The sequence below is a fragment of the Poromitra crassiceps genome (genome assembly GCF_964638095.1).
Source record: "Poromitra crassiceps genome assembly, chromosome: 2".
Classification (NCBI taxonomy): Eukaryota; Metazoa; Chordata; class Actinopteri; order Beryciformes; family Melamphaidae; genus Poromitra; species Poromitra crassiceps.
This window is the reverse complement of record NC_139624.1, coordinates 32,908,865-32,919,150: the sequence shown is the minus strand read 5'-3', so window position 1 is coordinate 32,919,150 and position 10,286 is coordinate 32,908,865. Positions and strand designations below refer to the sequence as shown.

The following is a 10,286-nucleotide window of genomic DNA, read 5'->3' as shown; positions in this document are numbered from 1 at the left end:
CAAGCCAGCAGGCTCGCAATCAGTGGAAACATGCGAATCTGGAAACAGCTCTTCATCTCCGAATCAACACTATTAGGCAGACGGGCTTATTCAAAATGGAATTGGCTTGGTCAAAAGCAGACGACTGATAGCATATGTGTTATAGAGCTGCATGCATGCATGCTTGTGTGTGTGTGTGTGTGTGTGTGTGTGTGTGTGTGTGTGTGTGTGTGTGTGTGTGTGTGTGTGTGTGTGTGTGTTGTGTGTGTGTGTGTGTGTGTGTGTGTGTGTGTGTGTGTGTGTGTGTGCCTGTGGAAGAGCGCACTGCAGAGGTTGAAAAAAAGAGATGACGCACATCATTTTTCTCGCTGCATGTTGGAGGTAGGTGGGGAGTGATGGTTGTGGAGATGGAGACAGGAAGAGGGCAGACGGAACAGAAATGCATTCACAAATGGCTTTTGACTGTTTGCTCTTTGACGAGCCGTAGCAAATCTGCTGTGACGTTCTGCTTCTGTCTCTACTTTTCAGGAAATACACGGCCATGCATGTCTGGAATAGCAATGCACCAGGTAAATTCATCCTCACTGGTGATAAGTGTGCTGAGCATGGGTTACACGAAAGAGTCATCTGTCGTCTGGAATAACACCAGGTCAGGTAGAACCAGGCCAACATGATGTGAGAGGCATGAAAACAACAAAGAATGAGGGGTGTCATGATAATCGCGATATGACGATATCTGTGATATTGAAAAAAGTGAATTGACATCATGTTAATACTACACATTATTGTTATTATCGTAAATAATCCAGTACCTCTTAAACCATGTGATGCAGGAACTAGTTATTTCATTATCCATTAAGTGTAATTGCTGTTTTTCTATACTTTTGTTCAGTTACGGTTACAGACAGTCTACATCCCCCTACACCTGTATTTTGAGTGTAATTAATTTGACAAAAAAAGAGACAAAACACATTACCATTTTTAATTAGCTTTGAGCTTTTATTTAGTTTTATTTACTACATGTATCGATTATTATTAACTCTTACACTGTCTGAAACATTGTTTCGTTTTTATGTATGTAAATGCATAAGAATGACTATTTAAGAAATCTTGAATACACAAAGTTAAAGATGAATTTCACTGATAGCATTATTATTATTATCATTATTTTTTATTGGTTTTTATTTCATTTTTTAAATTTTCTATAAATATTATGATAATATATTGTTGTGTAATTGTTGTCATGAATTATTATGGTCATGATAACTGTGTAGTGAAAATCTGATATCGCAGAATCCAGCAGAACCGCTCCTTAAATTAGTAAATGGTACAGGATCATAATGATGTTAAAGTAGGCTAATACAGTATACCTATCTGTAAAGCATTACAAGAAACAAATCAATTTTTTTCCCTCTGTCATGGAGACAATCAAATTGCAATTCATAGAAGGTCATCTGGATGTTTCTCCAACAGCCCGCTATAGTAAAGGTAGACTCTAAAATTAAAAAGCATAATGTTATTAAACAGAGTGCGAGCGGTAGCATTATAAATACATGTTGACATTTCACTTTTTATTGGAATATGGCTGCCTGTAGCTACATTGGCTGACCTACATAGACATTTGTAACTTTAATAAGCCGATAATTCAAACGTATAAAAATGCCTGTAGCAGCTTGAACTTTGTTTGCTTTCTGCAGTCCTTGAACTGCTCTAAGATTTTTTGTATCATATTATTTTATCTTATCTCTGACAGAGGGCAAGATAAAATTGCTAATTGCAGCTTTCTAATAGGGATCTTTGACATGAACAGCTATTTATTATTGGATGAGACTGTTCGCTACAATACTATTACAAATATGGGCTATTTGGAGAATTAATGAAGTACAAAACGTTGTACAGTACCTTCATTAATGCTATAGGAAATGGATTGTTCTATGCAAATTCTTAAAAAAAAAAAAACGCAGATGTACATCCACTCAGAATAATACTCAGGCACACAAATCAGAATCTCTATATTACAATGGCCATTTTTCACATTTATTTAATCTAATGCTGTGAAAAGCAAATTACCTGCCCATGTGCCCACGCTGATTTAATGATTGTCTGCACAGAAGAAGAAGAAAATACACCATTGACCTTGCACCTCCCACCAGTGGATTGCACCATCAAATCGCAGGCCGTCTGACAATGATCCTTGCGAAATTAAAATTAATATGTCACCAGAAGAAGCACCTATCCAGTATCCACAAGCCTTCACAGAGCATGCTTTAATATCGGCCTCATTGCAGATGGGTTTTTTGAATAGAACAAGGTGGTTTAAATATTTAGAATATTTGAAGATTCAGCGAGAATATATACATATATACATAATACATACATATATATATATGTGTGTGTATGTATGTATGTATGTATGTGTGTGTGTGTGTGTGTGTATATATATTTTATATATATATATATATTTTATATTTTATGTTTTATATATATATTATATATATATATATATATATATATATATATATATATATATATATATATATATATATATATATGTGTGTGTGTGGTGTGTGTGTGTGTGTGTGTGTGTGTGTGTGTGTGTGTGTGTGTGTGTGTGTGTGTGTGTGTGTGTGTTTTTTACCTCGCTGTGGATTAAATGGTGACAGCTCACCGGTTCTTTTCATGTGGGATTTAAGTTAAATCCAGATATTTTTTCCCCCAATATAGGTTGCTTTGAATGTACAAATGTAGGGAGAGTGTCAAAGGCAAGCAGAGGGAGGAGAGAGAGGGAGAGAGAGAGAGACAGAGAATGTGCCTGTGGAAATGCATGAGATTGGGACAGACAGCAGGAGAGATGAGTTTCTGGATAACATTCAGCCTATTCATCCAAGTATGTCATCAAATCACAAGTAAAAAAAAAAGTGGCTAATACCATATGAGCTGTTTTAATTTGAAAGAACACAGCATTTGGTCAGTGAACTCATTTAGTGGCTTCTATATAGCTGTCATGTTGTGTTTCTCTGAGCACAGACAGACTGGGAAAGACTGAAGCCTTGTAGACTCTGCCGCACCTCTGGGTCCAGAAGGGTAAACATGGTACAGGACGGTTGGTTTTGTGTGCACGTGTGTGTGTGTGTGCCCGACATGTCAGTGTAACTATTTATGTGCCTCTGGAAAAGTCTGCACCCGTGTCCATCAGTGTCCTTGAATGTGTGCCTCTGTGCCTGTTAAACCAAAGCATGTTTGCATGTGTGTGCGCGTGCACGTGCATTGTCAGCACTGGCAGGCTTGTCTGTGCCTTGGTGTGCACGCCTCCATGCAGTGAGAGACAGAGTCAGTGTGACCGTATTACCTGAGGAGCACACCTCCATGCAGTGAGAGACAGAGTCAGTGTGACCTGAGTATTACCTGAGGAGCACACCGCCTCATATTTTAACTCCTTTTGTCTTTGTGTTCACGCCTCCATGCAGTGAGAGACAGAGTCAGTGTGACCTTGGTATTACCTGAGGAGCACACCGCCTCATATTTTAACTCCTTTTGACTTTGTGTTCACGCCTCCAATGCAGTGAGAGACAGAGTCAGTGTGACCCGAGTATTACCTGAGTAGCACACCGCCTCATATTTTAACTCCTTTTGTCTTTGTGTTCACGCCTCCATGCAGTGAGAGACAGAGTCAGTGTGACCTGAGTATTACCTGAGGAGCACACCTTCATGCAGTGAGAGACAGAGTCAGTGTGACCTTGGTATTACCTGAGGAGCACACCGCCTCATATTTTAACTCCTTTTGTCTTTGTGTGCACGCCTCCAATGCAGTGAGAGACAGAGTCAGTGTGACCTTGGTATTACCTGAGGAGCACACCGCCTCATATTTTAACTCCTTTTGTCTTTGTGTTCACGCCTCCATGCAGTGAGAGACAGAGTCAGTGTGACCTTGGTATTACCTGAGTAGCACACCGCCTCATATTTTAACTCCTTTTGTCTTTGTGTTCACGCCTCCATGCAGTGAGAGACAGAGTCAGTGTAACCTTGGTATTACCTGAGGAGCACACCGCCTCATATTTTAACTCCTTTTGTATTTGTGTTCACGCCTCCATGCAGTGAGAGACAGAGTCAGTGTGACCTTGGTATTACCTGAGGAGCACACCGCCTCATATTTAACTCCTTTTGACTTTGTGTGCACGCCTCCAATGCAGTGAGACAGAGTCAGTGTGACCTTGGTATTACCTGAGGAGCACACCGCCTCATATTTTAACTCCTTTTGTATTTGTGTTCACGCCTCCATGCAGTGAGAGACAGAGTCAGTGTGACCTTGGTATTACCTGAGGAGCACACCGCCTCATATTTTAACTCCTTTTGTCTTTGTGTTCACGCCTCCATGCAGTGAGAGACAGAGTCAGTGTAACCTTGGTATTACCTGAGGAGCACACCGCCTCATATTTTAACTCCTTTTGTATTTGTGTTCACGCCTCCATGCAGTGAGAGACAGAGTCAGTGTGACCTTGGTATTACCTGAGGAGCACACCGCCTCATATTTAACTCCTTTTGACTTTGTGTTCACGCCTCCAATGCAGTGAGAGACAGAGTCAGTGTGACCTTGGTATTACCTGAGGAGCACACCGCCTCATATTTTAACTCCTTTTGTCTTTGTGTTCACGCCTCCAATGCAGTGAGAGACAGAGTCAGTGTGACCCGAGTATTACCCGAGGAGCACACCTTCATGCAGTGAGAGACAGAGTCAGTGTGACCTGAGTATTACCCGAGGAGCACACCTTCATGCAGTGAGAGACAGAGTCAGTGTGAGCTGAGTATTACCTGAGGAGCACACATCCATGCAGTTAGAGACAGAGTCAGTGTGAGCTGAGTATTACCTGAGGAGCACAAAGCCTCATATTTTAACTCCTTTTGTCTTTGACAGATGGCCGGGCTCTAAAAGCCTCTGTCCATGGTGCTGAAGGCTGGCCTGATGTATCGCTGCTAGGCCCCGTCTGATAAATCCAGCATGTCACTCCGCCTCTGACAACCATTCATCATGGCTGCCGCCTGTTCTCCTATGAAATGCTCTGCATGTGGGATACTTCAGCCAAGACAAATCAAATGTGAGTCCAAAGCTTTTTGCTCTATCCCACCCTGCGTGGCTTTTCTGTACTGCACTCTATCTCCGTCACAGGGACAGCTGTAGTCTCTCTCTCCGTCACAGGGACAGTTGTGGTATCTCTCTCCATCACACAGGGACAGCTGTAGCAGCTGTAGCACAGTGACTTTGTGCGACTATATTCAGACCATATGAAGGACAAACGTGTTCTTAATGAGGCGGATAATGAGTTCCGTTCTTTAGTTGTTTTTCCTGTACATCTCGGGGTTAGGACAACCATTCGACCATTAAGCTGAAATCTCCTTCCTGACTTTCCCCCCATGCTGTGAGTCAAAAGACATAGTTTGTATTCTGCACCACGTCGGTGTTCATTAGCAGTGTTTACTCTAACATGCATACAGTTAGAAGGCCATGGAGCGCTGCAGTACATTTCACATTACACAGGGTTTGGATGATGGCAAAGAGAATAGTGGCATACAGCTTTTGCACTACGAAGAAGCTAAGCAGAGTGTGAGAGAGAAAAGGTAGTCAATTGTTTGTAAAAGAAACAATGACATTTATTCTTTTTTTTTTCGTAGCACTTTTCTTATTTAGTCCATTGTGCCCATTGATCACATATAGTACAGTTAATATAAAAATGGCTTTTTAGCTTTACACCCAAAGCAACAACGCAATGTTTTCTTAAAATATGTATGCTAAAAATACTGAGAAAGTATTTCCACTAAAAGTACTGGAGAATAGCTTGTGATTCTGCGATGATGACATGGCCATGTTTCGCTGTGGTTTTGACACATTTCTTCGGTATCTTCTCTGTTCACCTCATGTAGTTCTTGTTGTAGGCACTTACCGGGGCATAACAGACCACTTTCCATCCTTCACAGGGAGATAACGCATCAAACAGCTCAGCCTTAAGAGTCTGTTATGTTTGTTTTTGTCCAACATATCCCCATCTTTTCCCAGTCACCGTTGCTATGAGAACTACTCAGCATAAACAGCCATTTTGGCAAATGTCCTCTTGAGATACCATTTTGTAGTTGAATTTCATTAAGCTTAACGTGCAGTTGTACTCAAGAGAGTACTCTGCTCCTTGCCTTAATTTAAAACCCATTTAAACTGTTCAGATACAGAGGATTTGTCATTACATCAACATAATAGAATATATAACAATATTTCCATGAAAAATCAAGAATCCATTTTTAAATAGAAAAAGGGGGGTATATTTCATCAAAAGGCTTACACCATAGTCACTGTTATTTGTCTACTCTACTAAATCTCCCTTCCCAGTATAGACAGGTGTTATTACGGTATCGCTAACTCGTCTATGGATGTTTGACAAAGCACAGACGGTATTGCTTGGGACCACACGGACAGTTCCACGACTCTGAACACATTTAACAGTCAATTACAAGAGAGTAGACCATCATCATCATCATCATCTTCTCGTTCGTTACTCTGTCTGCATTTCTGTATGGATGGTATTGAAATATATATTTTTGCAGTAAATACCCCTTCCTCTTGATGTTAGCTTGGATTGATGTAATGGTTTACAAAGCCACCACTTCAGCTAGAGTTGAAACTGGGAGAGTGTGTAGTATATTTGATAAATTGTTCCACCCCAATCCAGTCATAGTTTTGCCAGTATATCTGAGCCGGGGGGCAACCAAAGGGTATGCCTTTCAAACAATACTACAGGTTTGTCCTCCCCCACCCCATGGCGTTGTCCGTTCTCTGTGGTTGGTGTGTGGCACTCTACTGAGCTGCGCGTCTTAAAAGGCATTGTCAGATACATTTATGACTGTGGCTTTCACTTCCACTCCGCTTGGCAGTCCTTTACCCGAGACCCACAGCCTCGTAAAGAAAGGAGAGTGCATACCGGGAGCCTCCACCGGTGTCAGCGAAGCTCTGGACTCGCTTTTCCTTAAATCCCCATAAAGGTGGTGGTTCCTCAGAGAGCCGTAAATAAGCAGGCAAGCCACGGAAATCACAGCCAGGAGCACACCAAAGACGGTGATCACGGCTGCGTCCCATTTCTCTGTGTCCTTCACTGCCAGCTCTAATCCCTTGGTGGTGACATTGACACATGTGGTGTCATGCTTGTAGTGGACGCTGCGGACGTCCACGCACACTTTGTACAGAGTGGCCGGGTGGAGACGGGTGAGGTTGTAGATTTTGACGTCAGAGGGAACCCGGGCAGTAAACGCCATGGTAGGGTGGTTAGTATCTGTCAGGGTGTACCATTTAATGTTAGGAGCCAGGCTGCTGTGGACCCCCTTCCACGAAACGAGGATGGACCTGCTCTCCACTGACTTGATTTTGACATTCAGAGACCCATTCACAGGTTGGGGGAAATATCCATTCACCTCTACTGAAACAGACTTCAGATCAGCTCCAACCAGGTTATGGGCAATGCAAGTGTAAAGCCCAGCCTCATTTTCTGTTATATCATAGATGTCGAAAGTCCCCTCCGGGTGCATGTAGAACTTGTCGGACACAGTGTTCGGCAAAACCCTGGTACCGGACGGGGTGATCCAGTAGATGTCCGGCTCTGGTTCAGCAAAGGCCCGGCAATGGAGTGACACCGAGCTGCCGTTCTGCACTTTGATATGCCCGGGCATGCTTTCGGGAGAGATGAGCGGCAGACAGATCTCCATCATCTCCCTGAAGTGCACCTGTCGGACATGCTGGCCCTCGTACTCGGGCGGCTCCACACAGTACAGCGAATCAGGCTCCATGAAGCGGATGTTGGTTTTGTTCATGTTCATCCAGCGCACCACGCAGTCACAGCGGATGGGGTTGCTGTGCATGCTCACCTCTCTGAGGTTGGGGAGGGACTCGACAGTAATCCTGTGGAGGGCGCTGAGTGCATTACCATTCAGCATGAGGGTCTCCAGACGAGGCAGTTTGTAGAAAGCATTAGGGTGGATGTAGGAGAGTTTGGGATTGTTAGTGGCTTCTATTTTGGTCAGTTCAGGGAGATTATTGAGGGCGAAGCTGTCGATGGAGACTAGCTGTGGCATGCTATTAATCCCCAGCTCTTTCAGGTGTAGCATATCCACAAAGTCTCCTCTCTGTATCCTCCCGATGGGGTTTTTATTTAGATCCAAAAACTTGAGATTTTTTACGTTTCTTAGGGCAGAGTGAGGCACCTCAGGGAAAATGTTATCATAGAAAGAGATGCTCTCTAAGTTATCGAGACCGGCCAGTGCGTCGTCAGGGAGCTGTGACAGGTTCATTCTGGTGAGAACGAGACTGCGCAGGTTACTGAGAGATTTGAAGTTCATGTCCTCGATGGAAACGACGGGATTCTCACCGATCATAAGAATCTCCAGGCTCGGCATGGCTTCGAACCACTCTTTGTCGATGGCCTTCAGCTTGTTCGAGTTGAGGTGGAGGCGGAGGAGGTTGTGGAGACCCTGGAAAGCCGCGGGGGAAATGGAGGAGATGAGATTGTGGTTTATGTAGAGCTCCTGGAGGTTAGCCAGCTCAGCCAGACAGCTCTCAGGCAGCTCCCGTATCCAGTTCTCCTCCATGTGAAGGGACAGTAGCTGAGGAAGCCGCCCCAGATGGATGTCGCCGATGGTGGATAAATTGTTTTGCGATAAATCAATCTCCGTGATGTTGGCCAGGTAATCCAAGGGTTTGTCAATCTTTGCGACGTTGTTTGTCTGCAGCAATAGTACTTGTGTGTCTGCTGGGAGTTTTCCCGGCAGGCTAAAGAGTCCCAGGTCATTACAGTCAACTGTCGGAGCCTCCATGTACACTGAGCTGGGAGAGAACCAGGGTCTAATCTCACACACACAGAGCTGAGGGCAATCAAGCCTCTCCTCAGTGGCCACAACAAAAGAGGCCATGGCCAAGCCGACAAAGAGACGATCCACAAATGATACGTCCTTCATATTGGAGCGAGTCCCTCCAGTAAGTAATTGGTCCTTGTAGATTAAGTGGTCTGAGCTGTTAACTTCACAAATAATGAATCATTTGTTGCAACTGCTGAGGCGATTGACTCACCGCCCCTGCCTAGCGCCACCACCACTAGCAACAGAAGCAGGGCTCCCTAGGGTTTTTTGCCTTGCTGTGTAGACGCCCTTGGCTGTAATGACCAATCACTCAATGTTCCCTGCTGGTGTCAGGGTTCAGGGCCAAGGTTGCAGTCAGGCAGACCCAGGGAGGAAGCAGGGCCAAGGCTGCAGTCAGGCAGACCCAGGGAGGAAGCAGGGCCAAGGCTGCAGTCAGGCAGACCCAGGGAGGAAGCAGGGAAAAAAGAAAACAAAGTGATGGACTGACGGTACACCTCAAAGGAATTATGTCCGACTAAGCACATTTATAGGTATCCATGAGAAATATGCACTCCCTTTAAAGATGGATGTCCTCATTGATTGCCATTTCTAGAGTCCACAAAGCAGTCCATTCCTACCTGTAAGAGACAAAGGGGAAGAAGGAGAGAGGCAGTGTGAGTATGACGCGATAAAGGGCTAGTCGGGGGAATGTCAAAAGAGAAGGATTTAGGCATATTGACATTTGTTATAGGCACACTGATGCATGTTGACATTTATATTGCGCTGCCTTCAAGACAAAACGCCATGGATTTCTATCTGCTTGACCTTCTAGACTTCATTGTGGGGACATATCTGTGCCCCTGTGATACGGCACCCAAGCCTGACATTAGCAGTGTGAGTCTATGATGAGTTAGAGAGAAAGCTTGATTAAAAGTCTTAAATGGCAGACATTGCGGGGCTTAAGTATTAGCCTTCAGGCCAAGCTGCTTCACGACACTGGAATTATGTCAGTCACTATAGCAACGTAGAAATGGACAACCAATCATACAGTCCATAGAGAGACACACAGTGAAGCAAACTAGGCTTTTGCCTCAGATGCAGTTTGCACCTGGGGCGCCTTTGTTAGAGGATAAAACAACCGGTAAACATGGAGATGAAAATGGATGCATTAACATAATTAGTCATTGTGCAATCAACAAATGTGCATGCTAATAGCTTAGCTTTTGTGTGTGTGTGCAAAAAATAAAAATAATAAAAAACAACAACATGCCATGCAATTAACCCATACATTACTACCAACTGTTCCAGATGTGCACGCACACATTTACACAGGCACGCATACACACCCACGCACATGCCTCAAGGATGCAAAGTTAGAACAAATTATTATACTTTTTAAGGGTTATTACATAACATAGGCTATTGGTTGACAAAATGATAGC

The 10,286-nt window shown here is 43.8% G+C and overlaps 1 protein-coding gene across 1 annotated transcript; it reads right to left on the bottom strand.

The window, feature by feature from the left end:
* Positions 1 to 6,729: 6,729 nt before the first annotated feature.
* Positions 6,730 to 8,964, bottom strand: lrrn3b (leucine rich repeat neuronal 3b; the record flags this gene model as incomplete). Its single annotated transcript, XM_083651614.1, has 1 exon — positions 6,730 to 8,964. The coding sequence occupies one exon, from the start codon at positions 8,962 to 8,964 to the stop codon at positions 6,835 to 6,837; it is 2,130 nt and encodes a 709-aa protein (XP_083507740.1). The 3' UTR covers positions 6,730 to 6,834.
* Between the last annotated feature and the right edge of the window lie 1,322 nt (positions 8,965 to 10,286).